At 41.9% G+C, this 24,559-nt stretch overlaps 1 protein-coding gene across 2 annotated transcripts in view; it reads right to left on the reverse strand.

Moving 5' to 3' along the window:
• PCSK5 (proprotein convertase subtilisin/kexin type 5) overlaps positions 1-24,559 on the reverse strand; it is a 413,193-nt gene that overhangs the window by 19,850 nt on the left and 368,784 nt on the right. The window contains exons 28-34 of one of the 2 annotated variants that reach the window (XM_079791287.1): positions 23,768-23,848; positions 19,103-19,186; positions 17,738-17,933; positions 10,454-10,671; positions 9,328-9,570; positions 6,815-7,045; positions 2,937-3,114 (exon numbers count right to left, since the gene is read on the reverse strand). In XM_079791287.1, the coding sequence (XP_079647413.1) occupies positions 2,937-3,114; positions 6,815-7,045; positions 9,328-9,570; positions 10,454-10,671; positions 17,738-17,933; positions 19,103-19,186; positions 23,768-23,848 (1,231 nt within the window). The remainder of the gene's footprint in view (positions 1-2,936; positions 3,115-6,814; positions 7,046-9,327; positions 9,571-10,453; positions 10,672-17,737; positions 17,934-19,102; positions 19,187-23,767; positions 23,849-24,559) is intronic. The other variant, XM_079791288.1, reaches the window with a different exon arrangement.

The following is a 24,559-nucleotide window of genomic DNA, read 5'->3' on the forward strand; positions in this document are numbered from 1 at the left end:
CATCAATAAGAGAGAAACATCAAGCAGCTGCCTCCTGTACACCCCCTACTGGGGATGTGCCCGTAACCAAGGTACATGCCCTTGACTGGAATCGAACCTGGGACCATTTAGTCCACAGGCTGACACTCTATCCACTGAGCCAAACCAGTTAGGGCGAGGCTCAGAATTTAGACAGTTAGCTTAAGGTCAAACAGCTAGTAAAGTAGGACAATGTTATTTGAACATTGTTAAGTAACACTATAAAAAGCAGTCCATTCTTTGAAGGTAAATTTTAAAAAATTCACAAAAGGTATAAGAGATAAAAGGAATCACTGTCAAAGATGAACTTCTTGAGGTCATTGAGTCATCTTGGCATCTCTGGGCATCTGCACAGTGAAGCTATTGTAGAAACCCAAAGGTTAAACCCTTGGTTTCTCTGACGCAACACTATTGGGTCCATTAGGTTTTTTTGTTTTTGTTTGTTTGTTTTTTTAAGTTTATTTCAGTGCTACTGACTTGTTGAAAACTAACGCCATGGCTAGATACAGCTGAGTCTGCCTCTACCTAGCCATCTGTCACTGATCTGAGTGAGTATACTTGTACCTCAGTGGCCCAGCTTGTGGCAAATCAAATATTGTTTCACCTTGTACAGTTAGGTGAAGAATAGTTACTAAATAACAATTACAGTGAGTCACTCAGTGAAAGTGTGAGGTATTTGAGAGAGAAGATGATGAGAGGTTAACAAAAGAAAGCATCTACCATGAACTGAATTGTTGATAAAGATCACGTAAGATTCAAAAGAGAAAGCAATAGGGAAAAGTGAAAATCCATACAGAATGGAAGGAATACACAGGATTGAAGCCAGAAGATCTGATTTTTAGTTTTTACTCCACCATATACTCGTAGCTCTGTGACTGAGTAAGTCACTGTAACCTTTCTGAGACTTGCTTCCCTCATCTGTGAAATGGAGAGAATAATATCAACCTCATACAATAGTTGCTAAATCAAATCCTAATGTAAAGCTACAGAGTAAGTGGAGATGCTATGTAAACTCTAAAGCAGCCTACAGACATTCTTCACTAATGTTATGAAGATGAAAAGAATCAATAGGAACCCTGGGAAAATGATTAAAGGGTGACGCTGAGAGAAAGACAGTGGGGAGTTTACTGGGTCACATTTAGAGTAGAGTGCCACAGCACACTTTGATGACTCTTTTGCATTAGGTGTTTGTGAAATCTCTTGAGCCTGTAGCTTCGAAGAGGATCTTGTGCATAAGTACAAACGGTAACTGGGGCCTTCAAGATCCTGCTCTGAGGTCAAACACTAAAATAATTGTGTGTTGAGACAGGGTGCAGAGAATTGCATACCTGCCTTTCCATGGCAAACAGATTTAACATGAAGTTTATGCCATGCATGTGGGTCATTGATTTTACAAGAGGAACAATTTCAGTTAAATATCTCCACTTATACCTCATTAATACCCTATTTATTCTCCATTAAAGAGATTTATGGCAGCCCATGCCTGTCTCCCAATGGACAACTTTCACACACTATGGAACAATTGTCTTCTTAAATCCATGGTCTGCGATCTATTCAGTTGACAGAATTATACCCCCATTTGTGCATAAGAATATTTATGACTTGATTTGAGGAAGATGGAGACTCTTTATATGGGGTCCAGATTTTTTTCAGGCACTTATTACGATGAAGGGGAAGGGCGAAGGCAGGCAGGTCCAGCCCCTCTCTCATCTGGCAGGGCCCTTTCAGCGTCAATCTGGTATGGCTAGTGTGCTTTGAAGGCTGTAATGTGTGCGCCTCTGTGCTGAGGGTTGTAGTAACGTGTGTGAAAAAGAAGAGGTGTTTTTCTTCCAGGAGCTTGTCATTTTTTGGGGAAGAGATATGTAAGAAGAATAAGCTCTTGAAGGTCAAAATCTTTGTCTTACTCACCTTATACATATAAGGTATTTTTCATTAAGCATGTGTTGAATGAAAGAGCAAATAAATGATGAGGTAAATCAAAACACAAGGCAGTGTATAGTACTAAAATGAGTCATACAAACAGTGATTGCTATAGAACTGAAAAATGTGCCAATTTGGGCAAAAGCATTTGGGGAAAGGTTAAGGTTACAGCTTTTCAATCTGAATCTGGAAACTCTCAGTGCTCTAGGTTAGGGAAGGAAGAGTTAGCAACAGGCATGTAATCAATCTTTCTCTTTAGTGGGGATGCCTGGGGGTAAAAAAAAACAAACAAGAAACGATGACCCAGTCAAATCTTCTTCCAAATATGCTTGTCAGAAGACCTTTTGATTAAAAAAAAGAAAAAGAAAAATAATAGAGACTTCTTACCTGTGAAATGCTTTTCAAAAGGATACGTCAATGTGTTTAGGTTGCTTATGGCAATTAAACATGTAACTTGAGAATTTAAGGGGGGAGGGCATGGCAGGTTAGAGAATTAGTGGAGAATTAAATGGAGATATTTAACTGAAATTTGTTCCTTTTGTGAAAGGAACATTATACATAACATTGCTTAGACATCACATATTAAATGTGATAGAACAAATCCAAATGCAGAAACGAAAGAACCTACATTCATGGTCTTGAATTTCTCTAAGGGAAGAATGCGTCACCTCTTCCTTGTGATCACTTGCAGCCTTGGAATTGTTAGTGAAGTTTGGCATGTGAGTCTGATTTCACAATCTGACCCTTTGTGTTCTCGTGCTGGGTCACTTGCCTCTCCTGTTCCCCTTTTCATTACTCCGAACTGGCAGAAATCCTTTGGACCCTGTTAGGCCTGGGTTGTACTCTCTCATCTTTGCCCCTTACTGGCAGTGAGACTTCAGTCTGGTTATATTAGTGTTCTGAGACTTAGCTTCCTCATCTGCAGAATGGGTTTGCTCATAGCGAGATCTGGATTGCTTATGGGATTAGATGAGGGAAAAGTGGGCTGAGCAACTTACCCTTCCCTGCACTGGGGCAGGCACTCCTTTCCCAGCTGGAACCAGCCTGGTGGGCAGGAGAGGCACTGCGTGCTGTGTCGCCCTTCGCATGTCCTACAAGAGCTGTGGCAGGGGTCACAACGGCGGCTGTCTTCGTCAGTGTAGTAGCCCTCAGGGCAGTCCTGCACACAGGTCGCGTCTGCCAAGGGAGGAAAAGAGTCTGTCTTGGTATTAAGTATGGCACATATCTCCCAGACCTCCTCTGTCTGCTCCCCACTGTGTGCCATGGTGGAGGGGTGATGCACAAGGAATGAGACAATGTCCCTGTGGTGCCGATGGCTATCCTTGGGAACTCAGATGAATATCCAAGAAATAGATTCAACCATAATGTCATTAGGAGTTGAGAGAAAGCAGAGGTCAGAGTGGACTGGCCGTGTTGGGCAGGACAGAAACCAGTCTGTAAAAATGAGCTAGAGGATGGAGGGGGTCTCCCAGGAGAGGGAGCCCATTTAAGGCAGGGGTGAGTCAGGGCTCCATTGAAGAAAGCAGAAAGTGTGATGATGTCTTCCCACAATCTCAACTTTCTCTTTCTAGCCTTGATTGTGTTCCCTCCTATATATCAGATTTTATCTTTTGTTCTGCTGCGTTGTCCACACACTCTATTGCTCTTGAAATTTAAATGAATTTAAAATGAAATAAAATTAAAACTTCAGTTCCTCAGTTGCATGAGCACAGATATAGAGCATTTTCATCATGACACAAAGTTCTGTTGGCAGTGAGACTCTGCTTTGCCCATGTATTTAAAAATTAAATTAAAACCTTAAATCTGCTCTGTACAGAGAGATGAATTGGAGTTGAGTTGTTTAGGCCCACATCACCCCAGTCCTTCCTCCGCTAACCCTAGTGGAGCTGCTGATCCTTGTCTTTTCTTCGTCCTTATTAACGTTTAGGGGTGGAAATTGAGGGTGGTTTAATTAGAAAGCAACAAGCTGAGATTTGCTGGCCTTGCAGTTTAGCACACAGTTCTTAGAGGCAGCTGCTTCCCCAGCTTTACCTTAACCTCACTGAATGGAAGTCAGGCTCTCCTGCATTTTTAGTGAGCCACTGGTCAAGTTTAGACCGGACCATAAGCCAGTTTGTTTTCATAACTACAGTCAGCATTAAGCACAGGCACTGGGGGAAAAGCTGAATCATATTAGAGCTGCTGTGGACTCAGCCTTTCTACTGGGAGACTCTCTGAGCTACTCGAAGGCAGGGCCATGCCATTCATGTCTGATTTTCCAGCACCACACACAGGGCCAGATCCCCAGTCAATGTTCGTTTGGTGGCTATTTTGTTAAAGATGGATGTTGGCACTGGTTCATTGTCCAGCTGCTGTATCTGGTTAACTAGGGGGAAGCCTTAATCCCTTAAAGATGAAACACCTCTGTATTAGTTTCCAATTGCTGTAGTAACATATTACCATAAACTGAGCAGCTAAAAACAGTACAATTGTATTATCTTACAGTTCTGGAGGTGAGATGTCTAAAATGGGTCCAGGGGGCTATTAACCTTGTAGAGGCTCTGGGGGGAGAATCTGTTTCTTTGCCTTTTCCAGCTTCTAGAGTCTGCCTGTACTCCTTGGCTTGTGGCCTCCTTCTCCATCTTCACAGTCACAACATAGAATCTTCTCTCCCTCTCTGTTCTCTGCTCTGACATCTCATAACCTTGAACTACTAATGTTGATCATCCTACCTCCCTCTTATAAGGACTCTTGTGATAATCCAGGATAATTCTCCTAAATCAAAACTACTAATTCAATTACATTGCAAAAATCCCTTTTGCCATGTTAAGTACATATCCCCAGGGTCTGGGGATTAGGACGTGGGCATTTTTAGGGAGCTAATATTGTTTTTAGGGGGGGTTAGTATTGTTCAGTCTACCACAAGCTCTGGAGGAATTATCTAGTTTATTCCTAGCCTGACCTTCGAGAGGATAGTGGTGAGGGATGGAGTGGGAGGATATGAGAAGTTCAGGCCTGAGCACATTCTGTGCCCAGCCCTTGGGGGACTGTGTAGAGGATCACACAGTGTGTACTGTGTTACACCTTAGGGCTAAAGTCTCAGTTCTAGTCCGACTCATATTCCTAGTTTAAGAGAAGACCACCTTGTAATGATAAGACATCTTCCTGTCTGTGTGACGGCACCTGAGGTGGTCACCAGTAGCACTCTAAGTTGGGGATAATTAGAAAAGAAGGTCCTGGTGTTTGGATGATAGAAAGATCTGGAATGTTCTCATGAAGCAGTGACGGTTGGGAAGAAAGGTCACTGAGATTTGTGTAAGTGGCACTAAAATGGATGGATGGAGAAGACTGATGTCTTAGAGAGTCTTCTATTGGGAGGTGATCAGGAATGATATGAGGAAAGTTATCCCTGTGTCTTCCAAGGGAACGGTGCCCTTGGGATGACATCTCAACAAGAAGAGGAGAAATTGTTACCTATTTCTACTCTGAGTGTCTTGTTTCTCAGGTCTGCTCTGCTGGGTTGAGGAACTCTTAACATTTTCCCAGTCTTCAGCATACTTGCCTCTTTCTCTCTTTCCCACATACCTTCATTGCTTTTTTCACTTCAGTGGAGCTTTGTTTCGTTTTCTTTCTCTCATACCTGTGTTAAGCCCAATCATGGTATCCCTGGAAACCTGAGGACATTGCCTCACATTAGCAATAACCTTCACAGGTGACCTGCTGGAGGTGGCCAGCCCCAGACTGTGACATACTTTGTTCAAGAAGATGTATTAATCAACAGATGCTAAATCAAGGGGAAATTTTGATGAGGTGATGAATATCATAAAATGTCTCTTCAAAGACTGCTTTTTAATCACAAGGGAAAACAGTAACTACAAAGTGGAGAAATTAGACAGCACCCTGAACAGGATAACATCACTGTAGATGGGCAGGTAGGTGAATGTCATGTGTCTCCAGAAGGACACAACAGCTATGTAGTGTTCCTGCTGAGAATGCATAATCTCCATCTAATCCTGGGGAAATGTCACACAAAGCACAATGGAGGTTAGGACTGTGTTCTTCTAAAATGTCAACATTATAAAAGAAAAAGAGTCTGTGGAAATGTGTCAAATTAAAGGAGGTTAGGCCTAGCCAGTTTGGCTCGGTGGATAGAGCTTCGGCCTGCAGACTGAAGGGTCCGGGGTTTGATTCCGGTCAGGGGCACATGCTGGAGTTGTGGGCTCGATCCCCAGGAGGGGGCCTGCAGGAGGCAGCCAATCAATGATTCTCTCTCATCATTGATGTTTCTATCTCTCTCTCTCTCCCTTCCTTTCTGAAATCAATCGAGATATATATTTTTTAAAAAAAGGAGGCTAAAGAGACATGGCATCTAAATGCCATGACTGTGGACTGGACCCTGTTCTAAAGGGGAATTGACACAATTATAAATATGGATGGGATATTAAAGTATGGTATCAGTGCTAAATTCACTAGTGTTGACAACTGCACTGTGGTCATGTAAGAAAGCATTCCTAGTCTTAGGAAGTAAATGCATACTAAAGTATTTGTGGGAAAGGGGCCATGATGTATGAAACATATCCTCAAATGGTTCAGAGAAGATTTGTTGTGAATTATGTATACTTATGCATGGGGAGAGAGAGAGAGGGAACAAGAACAAGACTGATAAAGCAAATGGGGTAAAAGATAAACAAAAGAAGAGGTGGGTAAAGGGCATATGTGTGGTGTGCCATGTTCTATTCTCACTTTTCCATCTTTTCTGTGGGTCTGAAACATTTTTGGACACAAAGTAAAAAATTAAAAAGAAAGACACCAATGTCTACTGGGCACCAGGCATTATGAAAGGTAGTTTCCAAGATGGAGGGAAAGACAGAACCCGCCTCAGAGAAAAGTGACTCACTGAGGAGGAGGCTGTCCCTCGGGCAGGTGTGACACTGGTCCTCGGAGGGCCCCGTGCAGCGGAAGCACTTGGTGTGACAGGGCTTGCAGCCCAGAGCCTCCTCATCCCAGTACTCGGAGGGGGCACATTCCTTGTGAGGCACGCAGTCCCCATGGCTGTTCAGCCTCAGGCCTTCCAGACAGGTCGTGCAGGTCCCAGGTGATGAGCAGGTCTGGCAGGACCTGGGGCAATCTGTGGACGGGGTGGGGGCAGCAGACAGAGAGTGAGAGTGGCCAGGGTACCCCCGTAAGAAATCAGCTCCCCCTGGAAAGGTTATTCACATGCCTTCCTCATTTCTTCCAGAGATTTCTAGGGCTCTGTGCCAACAGTGTGGAGTCATGAGTTGGGTACAGCTCTTGAGCTCTGGGTGGAGCATTCTTGTTGCTGTTTCATATTCTCTGTAACAGTTAGGCCCTTCTTGCAACAGCCACCTCAGAAATATTAGTAAGACTCACTATAATTACCCAAGCTGCAACGAAATAAGAGGCAATTCTGCAGCAGAATGGTCACCATCATAATTCCTATTCTGTGGTCCTCCAATGACCTCCCAAAATACCTTGAGCTTGTCACTAGCATTGGTATATATTATCATTACCTGTTGAGTAAAAAGGTCTCTTTTATATTCATTTATGAGTGCACAATGCCTAGGAGGGCCTGGCATATAACAGGCACTCGGTAAATATTTGTTAGATATTTTAAGAACAACATACTCCCACCTCGGGGTTTTAGCAGTGCGGTTTCCTCTGCCTAGAATTCTCATCTCCCAGGGATATGCGTGGTTTGCTCCCTCCATTTATCAGTGGTACCTCCCAGGCCCCCCCCCCCCCTTTCTCTAATTTCAGCTCCATTCTGCCCAACTTCCTGTCTCCCTTCTCTGCCTTATTTTTCCTTTTGACTATCTTCTTTAGAGTCTGCCTTCACCAATAGAATGTAAGCTCCAGAAGGCAGGACTCTGTCGGTATTGTTCCCTGCTGTTCCACAGGCCTGAAGAGCACACGGCACACAGGAGGCCCCCAGTCAGCACTCACTGTTTAATAGACACATAGTATTATTATTGTGATTATCGCCATCTCATTTTATCTGTATCAGGAAATTGAGGCTGGAGGTGCTAAGTCACCTGGCTGGAAAAGAGCAGGGTCAGGAGTTTAACCCAGGGCCTTAACAAGATCTCTTGCTCTTCCTGCCCCAGTGCCTCAGAAAAAGTATGGGGATTTCAAAGGTGTCTGGGCTATCTCACAGGGGATAATTTGGGGTGATCAGAATGGATCCCAAGTCCTTATGTTCCTCAGAGGAGATCCTGCTTGGAGGTTGCTTGGTTTCAGATGCTTCTCTATACCTACTTAAATCTTAAGTTTCAGGTCAGGTCCTTGTTTCTCTCTCTGGAAAGTCAGGTGGTCACTTCTAATGCCAGCTTCCCTCTAATGCTGGTGTAAGGTGCAATAGCATTTCAGGGAGAGACCTCAAGTCAGTTTCCAACAGTGGAGCTGGACTGAATGAGCCCAGGTATCTGTACTTTTTAAAAGCTCTCCAGTTGATACCAGTGGGCAAACGGGGATGAGGACCAGGGGCCCTTCTCAGTGAGAAAATTAAATCAGGTAAATTAAGTACAGTAAGTACTCTGAGGCCTGTTAGGTTCTCTATATGGCAAATTACTTTTATTATTGAGCACCAGAGAAAGGCCAGAAGTGGATCCCCAGTTCCTGCCCCAGTACAAGCAAGATGGCACTGCATTTCTCAACACATCTGTATATCAAATCATCATGTTGTACATCTTAAACTTACATAATATTATATGTCAATTACACCTTAATAAAACGGGGGAAAAAGAGAAAAGTTCCTTTCCCCAGAATGCCTCTCACTTGCTTGAGAATTCCCCTAGTAATGGGCAATTTATTAAAAACTCTGTTCCCTGAAAACTAGTAAGGGGCAAAGAGCTCATGCCCAGTTAAAACATAAGAGGGCATAAGTAATAGTTCTTTCTTGAGCATGTAGGGATTGAAGTGTCCAGTGGGACATGAATTAGAGGACCCAGGGCAGGAGGAGCTGGTAGCTTTAGGGAGGCAAATGATGAAGGGAGACAAGAGGCACTGAGAAAGTCCTCTATGGCACAGCTGTCCTTATGCTGCTATAAACTTTTAATGGCTTAACGTTTTAAGAAAAATCTCCCATTTGGGTGACTCTTGAGGGCTCATCACCTCTTGTAAATGCTTATGTGAGAATCCTTTTTGAGCAGCCACTGTTGTGGAGGGTCAACATTATTCCTTGCTGATAAAAGTTATATGATCAAAGCCAATGAATGATTCATTAAAAAAAATAAATTAGGGCAGATTCAGAATATGAGGGAAATGGGTGGGACAACAGTTCTGGGGCTGGGACTGTGCAAATCCCACATCCTACTTTGTCTTGGCCGGATCCCATTACCCCATCAGGTTCCCTGGGATTCATCACTTGGTCATGTACCCCGAAGTCTTTACCTTTGCAATCATTAGTCTTTCTTTCATAGTAGGTTCCTGCTGGACACTTGTCCAAGCACTTCCCGTCATAGAGAACGGAGTAGTACTTAGCACAGAGGTCGCAGTTGTCTGCCGAGGGGCCGCTGCACTCCAGACAGTCTTTGTGGCAGGGGAAGCATTGGCGGGCGTCTTCGTCCTTGTAGAACTGCTGGGGACAGGACTGATGGCACATATCCTCGTGTAGGAAGAAGGCAGGCATGCACTCTGGGGCAGGGAAACAGCAGTTATTCCCAGGGAGGCAGGAGAAAGGAATTCCTTCCACAGTGGCTAGCCCATCCACTTTGCCTCATTTGACCTGAGTGTACACTTGCCCCATCTCCACCCAGCCAGGGCACATCATCCATGCCCCCCAAGCCTTGCCTTTGGATTGGAGACCACATATGGAGACCTGGGTTTAGATGGTGCTGGGTTTCTATCCTGAAATGATCTGCCCCTTGGAGGTGCAAAAAATTGTAATGCTGTGGCATATATGTGAGGGCTGAGACGCTGGAGGTACTGTTCCCAAAGCCCAGAAAGCATTGCAATTTTCCAAGCTGTATCCGGCACCTCAGGCTTTATTTTGTGCATGAAGCAGTATAGGAACTCTTGGATGAGGTAATTTTTCACTCACTGATAGGGTAGGCTAATGAAATATACATGGTTAGTCAGTACGAAGAATGCATTGTGGGTTTGTGTTCGTTCTCTTATTTCAGGGGGAAGGAAATTCTGGAAAACTCTTTGGGTAGGATAGCACCAATTAAACGAGTCTGTCTTGTTCTGGAGAGGAAATCAGCATTTCTTGGAAGATAATTCCAGAGAAAACAGTTCCTAGCCAGAATGCTATGCTTGGCGTTAACAATACTGAACAGTACTGTTCATGGGTGCGGACGAAATCATACAAAAGGTACTCTTGTCTGTATTAACTTGCAGAATCCAAAATGGAAAGGCTTTCCCTCACCCTCACTTTTGTCAGTGACATGCACAGAGGTTGATAAATTTTAGTAAAGGTTCCCCCGGTTCTGCTTGGACATCCCACGCTCAGCCGGTTGGCCCCCCAGGTGGGGTAGCTCGGCAGAGCCACGCTCTCCCATGGGATGTTCCCAGGTACCTTTGCAGGTTTTCTCATGGATGCACTCCTGACACATCTCTGGGCAATGCTTGCACACCCCCTCCACGGCCACATGCCTCTCAGAGCAGGTTTCCTGGCACGCTCCCTGGTCCAGGACAAGGCCCCCTTCACAAGATTGGCAGTGGGTGGCATTTCCTTCACATTTTCTGCAAGGGGAGCTACAGCGTTTGCATATGCCGCCTTCTGCATAGAAGCCCCTGAGGAGAGAAGAGAGAGCTGCGGGGAAGCCTTCCAAGCAGGAAAAGGCTTCACCCCTGGTGACAAAGGAGTTAGGGCTGAAAACGAAGGACTGCTGCTAACGTGGGCCAAAATGAATTAATCAGACTTCCCGAGGAAGTGTGGTAAAAAATCAAGTCTGGAAAAATAAAATAAAAGGGATAGATATCACCCTTGTGAATTTGGTTTGTTTGAAAACAACTTCGGTTAATTTGTATAAACTTTAGTCATCTGATTTCCCTGTTTTAATTTCTGACTTTAATTTCTTTTCTTTTTTCTTGTTAGAGCCTTATGTTAGAGCAGAAAATGCTGTCTGTTCAATTAATACATTTTTAAAAATAAAAATTCAATTTAGCAAATTAAAAAAATTTGTTTTAAAAGGCTCAAAAGATTTACCCTTAATATTAGAAGCATTTTTGCTTTTGGATGTTCCCAGCCAACCACTGATGGCTTTTTTCAACATACTCACGTAACATTTGCATACAGCACCAAACATTTGGAGCACTGCTATTGGAGTATACCATATTTTTCTGTGTATAAGATGCCATCATGTATAAGATGCCCCCACTTTTCCAACTCAAAATTAAGAAATCAATATTTTAAACATAAAACAGAACACATTTTTATTTAGTAACTAGAGGCCTGGTGCATGAAATTCGTGCACTGGTGGGGGGGATAGGGAGGTGGGAGGTCCCTCAGCCCAGCCTGCAGCCTCTCACAATCTGGACCCCTCAGGGAATGTCCGACTGTCGGTTTAGGCCCATCCCTCTCGCAATCCAGGACCGCTGGCTCCTAACTGATCGCCTGCCTGCCTGATCGCCCCTAACCACTTGCCTGCCTGCCTAATCACCCCTAACCACTCGCCTGCCTGTCTGATCACCCCCAATCACTCACCTGCTTGTCTGATCACTCCTAACTACTCACCTGCCTGCCTGATTGCTCCTAACTGCTCGCCTGCCTGCCTGATCGCCCCTAACCACCTCTGCCTCAGCCCCCGCCACCATGGCTTCGTCAGGAAGGATGTCTGAAATGACGTCCAGAAGGTCGTTCGGCTGTCCGGTCTAATTAGCATATTACACTTTTATTATCATAGATCTCTGCAGGTAATGTTCACATACCAGTACTATGATATTATGCAACATATCACTTTATTCAGCTCTGTTGCATCACTGCTCTCTTCTTCATCACTTAGTTCCAGACATATCAACTTCTTCAACTTCTATTGTATCACTGCTGTCTTCTGAGTCACTGTCTATATATGTGAGATCATCTTCAGTTCCGTCCATGGCATTGTTGTTTCCACATTTCTTGAAGGACTTCATAATCACCTCTTGTTTGATGCCATAACTTGAGTTTCGAACCCAATTGCAGACCTCAGTGATAGTTGTTTTTTTCACCCTTCATGTTGGTGTCAAGTTATCACCTGCTTTTTACATCCATCTACTCCATTCTTCTCTCATCAAGGCTTTAAATGGCTTGTTGATTGAAACATCTAGTGGCTGTAGCTGACCTGTAAGTCCACCAGGAATAACTACTAGGTGTGTTTGCAAATCTGATGCAACGCTTTTTGTCTTTTCTGTTAAATGTGCTCAGAACTGATTAAAGACAAGTAGAACTGGCTTCTTTAAGAGCCCCCCAGGTCTTCTGGACCTAACCTTTGCAAACCAAATGGCCATAATGTCTTTATTCATCCTTCCCTTCTCTTGAACATGCACAATAATGCCAGGTGGTATGGTCTCTTTAGGATATGTTTTCCTTTTAAAAATAAGCATAGGAGGCAGTTTAGTACCATCTGCACAGCATGAGAGCACAGCAGCATAGTGTGTCTTTTCATGGCCACTTGTTGATTGCCACTGTTTTGATTCCTTTCACATCAACAGTTCTGTTGGAAGGCACATCAAAATTGAGAGTCATCTCATTCATGTTTGCAATCTGACTTGGTTCAGAATCATATTTTTTCTGAAGTTGTATGACATAGGAGTGAAACTGTTGGACTTTATCCTTACAAACTGGTGGCATTTTCTGAGCTAACTTGCTCATGTCCTCATGGCCAACCCTTCTCTCCTCATGAAATTGAAGCACCATTTTGTCTTTCCTGTAAAATCAACAATGTTCATTTCACTTGCAGACATTCTTGTCTGACATTGAATAAGCTTGGTTGACACAGATAAGCCACTCTGGCACTGCTCCATAATCCAAGTCTTAAACCTTGGCTCCAGGTTTGCCCATTTTGCTGTTTTTCTCTTAAGGCCTTCTTTTTTGGCATTTAAAGGAGTTCTTCCTGTTTTTTCCATTGTCTAATCATATACTCAGCGGGAGGAGGTCCAAATTGTCTCTCTGCAGCTTTATTTCCATGCTCATTTGCATAGTTGATTACATTCAGTTTGAATTTTTCAGAGTAAGATAATCACTTACTGGTATTTATCTTTAGTTTTTGACATCTTTATGGGCACAGAATGCTCAGGTCCCTTTTGCATCTGTGCACTCCCCACCTTCACCTCCAATTATGGCATCAGCTGAAGTCAGTAACAATAAGGCTCATGATTGGAGGAAACCTATTTGACAAGGTATGGGCAGCTACACACGCAGCTCCCTGCTTAGCTAACTTACGTGTATAAGATGTTCCTCAATTTTCAGTCTAATGATTTTAGAAAAATGTAGTGTCATATACACGGAAAAATACGGTATGTTGTGTGGTTGACTTCTTCCAGGTGGAATCTAATGTCTGTATAGTCATTGTACCTCTGAATGATTTAACTATCACACCATAGAAATCACTAATTTCTTGTATTTATATATAGTAAACAACAATATATTGAATTTGTCAGGAAGAAATAGGATGGGGCACAGAAACTAGAAACTATTTCTAATGTAGTTTCAAGAAAGAAAAATGGAAGAAAAGCAATTTAGGTCCAAGAGGGGAAACTAAATATCTTTCATCTGAAAGCCAAGACCAGGCTTCCTCACACATTCTGGACCACGATGGAGAGCACTGGGAGAACAAGGACGCTGCTACTTTGTCCAGCCCAGCCAATCTCTCAAAAATAAATTTGGCCCTGGCCCATGTTTCCCAGTGGGTAGATCCTCGGCTTGTGCACTAAGAGGTCTTGGGTTCGAGTCCCCGTCAATGACACCTACTGGTTGGGGCTTGTGCGGGAGGCAGCCCGTTGATGTGTCTTTCTCATCTCTCTCTCTCTCTCTCTCTCTCTCTCTCTCTCTCTGTCTCTGTCTCTGTCTCTATCTCTGTCTCCTTTCTTACTCCCACTCTTTTTGAAAAGTAATGGAAGAAATATTCTCAGGTGAGGGTTAAAAAATAAAATAAATAAATAAAAAAATGAATTTGATAAGATAGTGGATAGAAATGTATTATATGTTTACCAAGAGTTTGATTGAACTTGAGAAATTTGAAATTAAGGGAATTTAGTGCATTCTCAAACATATCACATCTACGTGAATGAGAATGGGATGGATTCATTGTTTCTGTGTAGTGAAGAACTTGGCCTCACCCAAAGAGAGGTCTGGCCTGTGTTCCTAGCTAACTTCTAAACTCTTGGAATTTCCCAAGTGGTAAGAATGTCCTTGTTATTCATTGTGGGCCCCTCCAGCCACACCTGATAGTTGATGCTAACAAAATTAGTCAGGGTGGGTATGGCCACACCCTCTAGATTTAGTGTGGGGATTGGCTTAGCCAGAAAGAGCAACCTGTGTTTAGAGGTGTTTAGAGGTTGGGGGCTTTGGACCGGTGATTCCGGGGAATTTTTAATGTTAGTCCTGATCAAGTTTTCTCAGGAATAGTCTCCGGACACTGACGATGAGCAATTCTAATACAGAATTTGAAAAGATGCAGCACAAAGAAAACATTTTCAGATTTTTGTCATAAGGGCGTCAGTAGAAGCCGGGTGAGATGCTGAAGATAAAGGAATGGATTCAAGCAACAAAGAAAAACAACAACAACTCATTGAAGACTACTGCTAACTCAAAAACACGAATCCCAGGAACTTCTTGGGAGGCAGGCAGATGACAATGTGAGAAGGTGTTTTTCAAAGAGACACTTTGCCAAAAGCAGTTTTCTCCACACAGATCTGCCCAGTAATTTGTCCTCCTGTCTTCTCCCTGCATTCACAAAACTTAGTTGTGAATGCTCTATTTCACTGTTATTTTTATTTAAGAAGACAGATGCTTCATTTTAGAGGAAATGGCCACCTGTATTAAATTGCTCCATTCAGAGTACTTTATGTTGAAGTCTTTCGGCTCAGATAAATATATGTAATGCGAAAACTGGATGGTCTGGAGCTTTGCCTATATTTTAGACACCTGAGACAGTGACAGAGCCTAAAGGAAGACCCTTTTTTTTCCACCAGAGCTTCACATCTGTTCATATTTGGTGAATATGAGCACACCTTAGTTTTTGTGTTGCCTTTTAAACAATCACTATAATGATGTATGTTACTACTCACATTTTTTTCTTTCATGAATATATACTATACAGTGGCCACTAATGCTGACTGATAAATAAATCTGAATACCTGGATGCCGTTTCATTGCAAATTGTGTGCCTGTCATAAATCTTATTGCTGTTTTAGGATGAATTATACCCAAAAGGGCGATTTTTCAGAAATAGTAACAACTTGAAAGGCAAATCTGTAGAGACAGGAAGTAAATTCGCTAAATTAGCTAAAAGGGTACAGAGTTTTCTTTTGGGGGATGATGGACATATTTTAAAATCAATTGTAATGATGATCGCACAACTGTATAAATATACTTAAACACCATTGAATTATATGTACACTTTATATAGGTAATTGTATGGTATGTGAATTGTATCTCAATAAAGTTGCTATTTAAAAAAAAGGTAAGATATGTACACATATAATACCTCAATAAAAAAAATTCAGTATTAAAAAAAAAATAAAAAAAAATAAAAATAATAAAAAAAAAAGAAAAGAAAAAGAGGAGACAGAAAAAAAAAAAAGGCGCCCTAACCAGTTTGGCTCAGTGGATAGCGTCAGCCTGCGGACTGAAGGGTCCCAGGTTCGATTCAGGTCAAGGGCATGTACCTTGGTTGCGGGCACATCCCCAGTGGGGGGTGTGCAGGAGGCAGCTGCTTGATGTTTCTCTCTCATTGATGTTTCTAACTCTCTATCCCTCTCCCTCTCTGTAAAAAAAAAATCAATAAAATACATTAAAAAAAAAAAAGAACCCCAGGCCTTTGAGAACATGGCATTGTGCAATGGTGAAACATGGACCTCAGAGCTCACGAGGTTTGGGGTGGGATCCTTACCATATCATGCATTAGTTGTGTGATATTGGGCTGTTTATCCCTTTCCTCATCTGCAAAATGGGGAGAAATAATAGTATCTGGATGAGAAGATTCATGTGAGGGTTAATGGATCATATTTGAAGTGCTTATTGCACTATTAGACTTCACCAACACTCATCAAGCAGCTGTTTTTATATGGTTTCATTTTCCTTGGAATTTCTTAGCCCTTTTTGTATTTAGGCTCTGAGAAGTATGGCAGTAATTGATGTAAACATCCCCTGTGGGTTGTAGGCCCTTTTCAGGCTCAGACTTCCCTTAACATAGCTTCCAGTATCAATTCTTACACACCTAAAAGGTGCTAAGTATGGATCTGCAGCATTGAATCGAATGCAGTTGGCTCTATCCTGTACAAATTGGAAGCTTCTTGAGGGTATCATGACTTGTATTTGAATCCTGTATGGTCTGTCTCAGTAATGGATACAAGTAGGTCATTAGGAAATAGGTATTGTTTTTATCACCAAGTTCTTTTAATCAGCAGGCAAATGAAATTTCTGATTCTCTAAAATAGATTCTGTTGGTTGCCTCCCGAAGCTCACTTCTTGCCTCCCTCTCCAGTCTTCCTGGCTGCCCGTGTTCCGATTTTATTTGGGTTTTCAAGGGTGAGTCTTGTTCAGCCTTTAGCGATCCTTTTATTTCCATTCTCCCTGCCAGTGATGTAAGCTGTAAGTGATGCATTCTGGCTAATGAGATGTGAAGGGAAGTCTGAGGAAGTTTTCTTTCCTCTTGAAAAAAGATACACTAGGAGAATCGTGCCCTTTTCTGTCTCTGGTTGCTGCAGTGGGGGTGGTGATGTGTGCAGATGGGGCAGACAACGTGGCTCAGGGGAGGAATAGCTAAGGAAGATACAAGAGCAAAATGGAAAGAGAGTGGGTTTATAATGAAGTGTTGGCCACTGGATTGCTAAACACTTTGTTATGTGAGATGATAAACCCTGTATTGTCTCAGTCAGTCTACTTGGCATTTTTGTTGCTTGTCACTGAAAGTTTCCTGATGTACCTTCTCATTTGCTATTCCCAATTACATCCTGGAGGTGGGAGCATTCATAGGAGGAGAAAAGGATTTATAAACCAGGGGCCTAGAGAAGCCATCAATAAATACTTAACCAGGTATTTTCTTTATTATCCTTGATTCAGATCTCATCTAACTTTATTCTTTTTTATTTTAAAAGTATTTTTATTGACTTCAGAGAGGCAGGGAAAGGGAGACAGAGAGAGAGAGAGACAGAAACATCAATGATGAGGGAGAATCATTGATTGGCTGCCTTCTGCATGCCCCCTACTGGGGATTGAACCTGCAACCCGGGCATGTGCCCTGACCGGGAATCGAACTGTGACCTCCTGGTTCGTAGGTCGATGCTCAACCACTGAGCCATACCAGCCAGGCAGATCTCACCTATTTTAAACAGAAGAGGTTCTTGTGTTCCACAGCCTTACTTTTGTGATGGTGAAAAGACAGCTACTTGATCATAAATAAAGAGTGGAAAAAAAAACATAACTTTACAAAAGTTAAAAATATATACATATAATCATCACAAGAGAGACGTGGGCATCTGGCATTAAGTTTTGGCTGCTGTGGCCAGCGGTGATGTTGGACAGTCAAGAAGGGAGGGACACTGGTAGGTGCTGTAACCCAGGAGGGGAAGAGTTCTTTGGTGACAGGAAGGAATCATATCCAAATTACTGCAGGAAAATGAACACGAGCAGGAAGTGAAAGGAAAGGCGACTTACTCAGGGCACCTGGTGTAGCACCTGCCTTCGTGGAGGAAGAGAGGGTGTTCCAGCCGCGTCTGGCACTTGTCGCAGAGATCGGCTCCAGAGCAAGAGGCACAGGCCTCTGTACAGTTCTCACAGCTGCCACTCCTCACCGAGGGCCACGTGCCTTCGGGACAGGAGGCGACGCAGGCCTGAGCCCACAGATACGCGCCTGGAAACCCAGGGAAGAAGGCAGATCAGGTGGTCAGAATGTGTCCCTCATACCGCGCGAACGTCCTTGCAGAGAACTGGCGCTCGCAGCAGCTTTTTAAACTGTCCCAAGGATCCAAGTATCTCAGACTTATCAAAAGGATGAGTTAAATCTCCAGACAGGAAATTGACAACAGGAGGCTTTGGTCCTACGGACATTGATGCGGGTCACTTTGGGGGTTCCCTCTGCCTGGTTGATCGGTCTGTTAACACCTTTGCCTGTCTTCCTGGTGTAAGACAGTTACACATGCACAGCTTGGTGGAGTCTGTTTGGCTTCCCAAAGCCTACCTCATTAGGACACTAACATAGTAGCAACTCTTCCACCCAACAGATGGTCCATCTGTTTATTTTTAATTGAAAAAATCAGATAGCATCATGATTAAAGAAAGCAATTTAAAAATCACCCTCAACTTCAGAATTCCAAGACAGTTCCTTCAATTTTTGTAGGCAAACTTTCCTATTTTGTTGGAGTAGAATCATGACACACATACCATTTTAAATTCTGTTGCTTTTGCATCCCGTCTCACTGTTCACATTGTACATTCCAACATAATAATCACTTTAATGGGAGCATAGCATTCTTAATTGTTAATGTTAGTGCACCATGTTAATAAAATATCTCCCTAATTCAGGGAAGTTGTTATTTCTGATGTTTTGTTTTTATAGATGATGAAGCAATTAATTTGTTAAGCTGTTGCGTATTGCTCTTGTGTTTTTGCTCATCTAAATTCAGCACCAAAAATGAAGAAACAATAGGCAGACTACTTACCCCCACCTAGATTGTCCACTGTAAGTTCTCTTGTTTTGGCTAATGCACTCTAAAACAGCAGGGGAACCCCTAGAAATGTCAAGTACCCAGAGACCTAACAAATTCTGTGGCCAAGCAGTTGCTAACTTCATCATGCTTTTGGATAAAAAACATTTCTTTTTCGTTTTGGTCCTTTGAGAGCCAGTTTTTATTGTAGGTCCATGTTTGGGCGCCTGTGTTGCTCCAGAGTAGCCACTGTAATAGGAACGTGTGATGGGACTAGATCCAAGTCCTGCAAACCCCTTACTTAAAGATGGTAATATACATGAGTTGCCATGAATTGGCTTGGTCACTGCCACCTCCTGTCACACTCCACACTAACCTTTTGGACACGAAGTGCACAGGGTTTCCGATCCATTGCAGGTTTTACAAGAGGAATGACAAGGCTGCTGTTTTCTTAAAACGTCTGTGTAGGGAAAAGGAACAAGAAGTCAGTTTCTGTTGAGCAGGCTCATAGTATTGGAAAAGATCTCATGGGCAATCTTGTCTCCTTTCCCACCCCAAATAGATTTTGCCTTAGCTAAATGTTGGCGCCGGCTTTGGCCTACCAAATGAATGAATGTGGACTTCATTTTTTTTCTTACTCTTACTCTTTCATTGACAATTGATTGTCAAGACTTTCTTTGCAAACTTCCAGAAACAGGATAGTCTTTAATGCTAAGGGGATATTTGAACTAACAAATGTTATTTATTTATTTATTTGGTTTTGTTAATCCTTGCCTGAGGATATTTTTTTCTATTGATTTTTTAGAGAGAGTGGAGGGAGTGGAGAGCCAAGGAGAGAGAAACATCAATGTGAGAGAGATACATTGATTGGTTGCCTCCCTCATGCACCCCAACTGGCGCAGGGGATTGAGCCTGTAACCCAGGTACGTGCCCTTGACTGGAATCAAACCTGAGACCCTTCAGTCTGCAGGCCAACATTCTAACCACTGAGCAAAACCAGCTATTAAAAATGTGTGGGAGTGGACACATGACTCATTATCCAAGCAGCAGCCCTGTAGGTTGCTTGGTGTAAAAAAAAAAAATGTGTGGGGGTGAGTGAGTGAGTGTGTGCTGGTGTGTATACACACATGAATGAGTTATTTCCCCATGATTCTTAAATTGCCAGTTCTCTTCACTCCAAAGTGATAAATGAGAATTCATTGTGTCTTTCATGAAAAACTTATTATTATTTTTTTTGTTCTTTGGCACCAGATTTTATAGTTGGTTAATGTTTGGGTCTGTGTTCTTCAGAGTAGCCATGGTGGAATGCAGCCTAAATTTATTCACCTTAAATTAGTCCCAAATAATAATTATCACCAAACTGGAGCCACCCAAAAGGTTTCTGGTTGGTCAGGTGATAAGCAGGCCAACCAAGGAAACATTAGTGCTGTTTCTCCTCTCTCTTTCCCTCCAAGAGCATTTGATGGGCAGGCTTTTTAAGAAAGTTTCAAAGTCATACATAAACCCTGGCTGGTGTGGCTCAGTTGATTGGGCATCATCCCGTGCACCAAAAGGTTTCTGGTTAAATTCCTGATCAGGGCACATGCCTGGTTTTCTGGCTTGATCTCCAGGAGGGGGCGTGCAGGAGGCAATTCACAGATGTTCCACTCTCACATTGATGTTTCTCTCTCTCTCCTTTCCCCTCTCTCTAAAAATCAACTTAAAAAATCTTAAAAACAACAAAACAACAGACACACATAATGACCTCAAGGACATCATTCAATCAGTACACATTGAGATCATGACTAAATTTCAGTAATTGTTCAGGAATCAGCATGACTGACACAGGAAAATTAGAAAAAGAAGTTCTAGCTCAGAATGTATCATATGAATAACTCTGACCTTCAGTCAACTGTTATGTTGGCAGCTTGCCATTCCCCTCTATTCTTTCTTTTCTTCCTCCCTCCCTCCCTCCCTTTCTTGCTTCCTCTCTTTTACAGTGCCTTCTCTTTCTGAGAGTCAGTCTGGTGGAGTTGGCTCTTCAGTCACACCTGCCTTCAGATCCCAGATGTGCTGCTCAGGTAGGGTAACCATAGATACAATAATTAAACTCTCAGAGCCCTACTTTTCCACATCTCTAAAATGAGAGAGAGTGATCCTTCCCTGATAGGACTGTAGTGAAGACTAAATGAGATAATGTGTGTAGAGTGCACACAGCAGCTCAGTAAATGGTAGCTCATCGTCTCCTTTCTCCTCTCTCCTGATTTCCTTGTTATCCATTCCACCATATTCCCTCGCTCGGTCTTTTATTCTATAGCTGGCGTGGCACCAGAGGCATGGCTTGGTTTCCATGATGGTGCTCATGGTTAATTAGCTGGTGAGCCTTGCTACAGAGAAAGCTAGATTCAAAGGTAGGTAGGTGGATATGGATGTAGATATAGAGATATACATGATTGTCCACCCTGCCATCCTGAGGGGCAGTCTTTTTCCTAGTTTAGAGAGAAAAACTTGCCCTGGTTTTCTAATAGACTGACTGAGGTAATCTCCTTGAGAGGGGTGTGTGTGTGTGTGTGTGTGTGTGTGTGTGTGTGTGTGAGAGAGAGAGAGAGAGAGAGAGAGAGAGAGAGAGAGAGCGCGCAGAGCTGAATTAGCCCAGTGCAGAGCAATGCTAGTCACAGGATTTTCACAAAAGTAATTCACATAATTTAACGTGATTGAGTCTTTTCCCTGAAGGCCCTTTTAATTTGATAAATCACTTAACCCAAAAAAGAGGGCAGCAGAGTTTTGTTGCTAACATCACTTTTGACTAATCAACAGAGAAATGCAAATCAAAATCACAAGGAGCAATCACCTCACTCCTGTTAGAATGGCTCTTATCAAAGAGACAAGAGACATGTGCTGGTGAGAGATGTGGAGAAAGGAGACATCCCGTGGACCGTTGGTGGGAATATAAATTGGTGCAGCCACTATGAAAAATAGTATGAAGGTTCCTCAAAAAATTAAAAATAGAACTACCATATGACCCAGCAATCCCACTTCTGGTTATTTACCCAAAGGAAATGAAATCAGTATCTCAAAGAGATAACTGCACACAGTGTTCATTGCAGCGTTATTTACAATAGCCAAGACATGGCAGCAGCCCAGATGTTCGTCATTGGATGAATGGATAAAGAAGATATGGGATATATAGGGTGGGACAAAAGTGGGTTTACAGTTGTGAGTACATGAAACAGTTTAGTCTTGTATTATTATTTATTAATTATTGTATTATTTTCCATATGAATGAACAACTGTAAGACAGCTTTTGACCCACCTGTATATGCAATGGATATATCCATCCATAAAAAGAGGGAAACCCTGCCATTTGTAACAACATAGATGAATTTTGAGGACATTATCCTAAGAGAAATACAGAAAAAGACAAAGACTCTATGATCTCATATGTAGAATCTTAAAAAACCAAACTCATTTAAACAGAGTAGATTGGTGTTGCCAGGGGCTGGGGTGGTGGGGTGGTGGTGGAGGGAATGGATGAAGGTGGTCAAAGGGTATAAACTTTCAGTTATAAGATGAATCAATTCTTGGAATGTGATGTACAGCATGGTGACTATAATTAATAATACTATATTGGGTAATTAAAAGTTGCTAATAGAGTAGATCCTAAAAGTTCTCATCACAAAAAAAAAGGTAACTATGGAGGTGATGGATGTGTTAACTAATCTTACTGTGGTGATCATTTTGCAGTATATACATATGTCAATTATCATGTTATACCCATTGAAACAGCATAATATGTTAATTATATCTCAATGAAACTGGGGAAAAGAAAGGCTTCATTAGTGGCTGAGAGCAATTATTCATAAAAAAATATTTGTCAGATATTGAGAAACTTGAAAATCTTTAATGTATGTCCAGGCCATAGGCTGATTTTCTTTTGATTTTATCATAAAAGAAAATGTTGTTGTTTTTTTGTTAATCCTCACCCGAGGATATTTTTCCATTGATTTTTAGGGAGAGTGGAAGAGAGAGGGAAAGACAGAAACATTGGCTAAAATGTTATAGTTACAAAGATAGGAGTTTTTACTAATTTTTAAAATATTTGTTTAAAATATTGTGCGTATATCTACATATACACATGTATTTACAATGACATATTTCACTTCCTGGCAATTTGATATTTTACTGTGATACACTTGGTATAAAATTTTTGGTAATGTCCTCATGCCTCCACTAGAGGGTATTCTGTACACACACTTTACAGCAATTAAGCCTGGCAAAGATTAGTGACTTAATCTCAACAAGAAAATTTTAACCTTGACCATAGTTTCTCTTTTTATTTTTTCTGCTCCAGTGATTCTAGATTGTATGGGACCTCGAAAACAAAAATCACCTTGATCAAGAAAATATAGTGTCCATCCTTCAAAAATAATTGTAGCTTGACCACATAAAACAGGGGTTCTGGGTATTTTACTAAATAAGCAATACATGGTTCAAAATGTACAAAAAGCATATATCATGAAGCCTCTCTCCTAATCCTTTTTCACCCCTTTTATACAAACTGTATCTACTCACACTATTTATCACATTGCCTTTTTCTTTTTTTTGGTAACTGAATATATTTTGGAGACCATTCTTTATCAGCACCTAAAGAACCTCCTCATTCTTATTCCTAGCTCCACAGCATTCCATTGCATGGATGTATCCTACTTCATTTTCCTCGTCTCCTATTGTAACCATCTATTTTTTTCTCAATCTTTGCTATTTCAAACAATGCTGCAGTAACTAAGGAAGTTAAAGGTGAGGCTTTTCTTGATAGGCCCCCTGTGCCAGACGTACCCACTTAGCACATGAGGAATGTCTTTAAATGCTCTAGAAGGCTCCACTGCTGGGTCTCCCCGCAGCCTCTCCCCTTTGAGCACCCACTTATATTTTGTGTAGTGGTCCCCCCTTTCATGGCTTCTTCCTCCCACTTGCTCCTGGCCGCCCAGCTTCTTGGGTTGGTTTCAACGTCACAGAGACTACCGATTCGTTATGATTGCCGTCGCCTCCCTATTTCCGTTACCTCTTTTGATTTGAAACTTCCACCTTCGTTGCTTCTGCAGCAGGCTCTTCACCAAAGATGGACTTGAAGTGAGCACAGGTTCTTTTTTATTGAAAAGAATAAAGTTTTATTTTTTTAATGCAAAAAGGATAAAGAAGATAAAGTTCACCTATCATCTTACCACCCAGAAATGTCTGCTGCATAGACTTTATAGGTTTTTCATCTTTATAGTGAATGTGTGAGTGTAGTGTATATATGTGTAATCATTCACATTTTCTGCATATGTAATACCGACCCTACATTTTGCATTACATTATTATAAATCCAATAGGCATTTTCTCTTGCCATTGAAATTTCTTGTAAACATTATTTTTAATGGTTTTGTATTTATTTGCATGAACCGTAATTCACTTAATTTTTTATTTTAAGTAAAATAAAAAATTGCAAAATTTTTTGCCTTAACTGCATTTTGCATTTAATGTTATAAATCTTATAGGCATTTTATCTTGTCATTAAAATTCTTTATATACATCATTTTAATGGTTTGTGTATTTATTTGCATGAACCACAATTCACTTAATTTTTTGTTGTTATTATAAATAAAGCTGCAATTAATATATTTGCGAATATACATTCTTGGTTGAGTCCGGACTCTGCCTGGCTATTTGGCATCCCAACTGAGCATTATCTGCTGCCTCCTTTCTGGGGCTATTTTTCCCAGACCTGTAGTACTCTCCAGGCTCCCAATTTCTCTTTTTCACGAGGAAGGGAAGGCTGTTTTGAAAGTGAACTAGTGTTTCATGTGTTAAAACT

The sequence above is a fragment of the Cnephaeus nilssonii genome (assembly GCF_951640355.1).
Source record: "Cnephaeus nilssonii genome assembly, chromosome: 14".
NCBI classification, from domain to species: Eukaryota; Metazoa; Chordata; class Mammalia; order Chiroptera; family Vespertilionidae; genus Cnephaeus; species Cnephaeus nilssonii.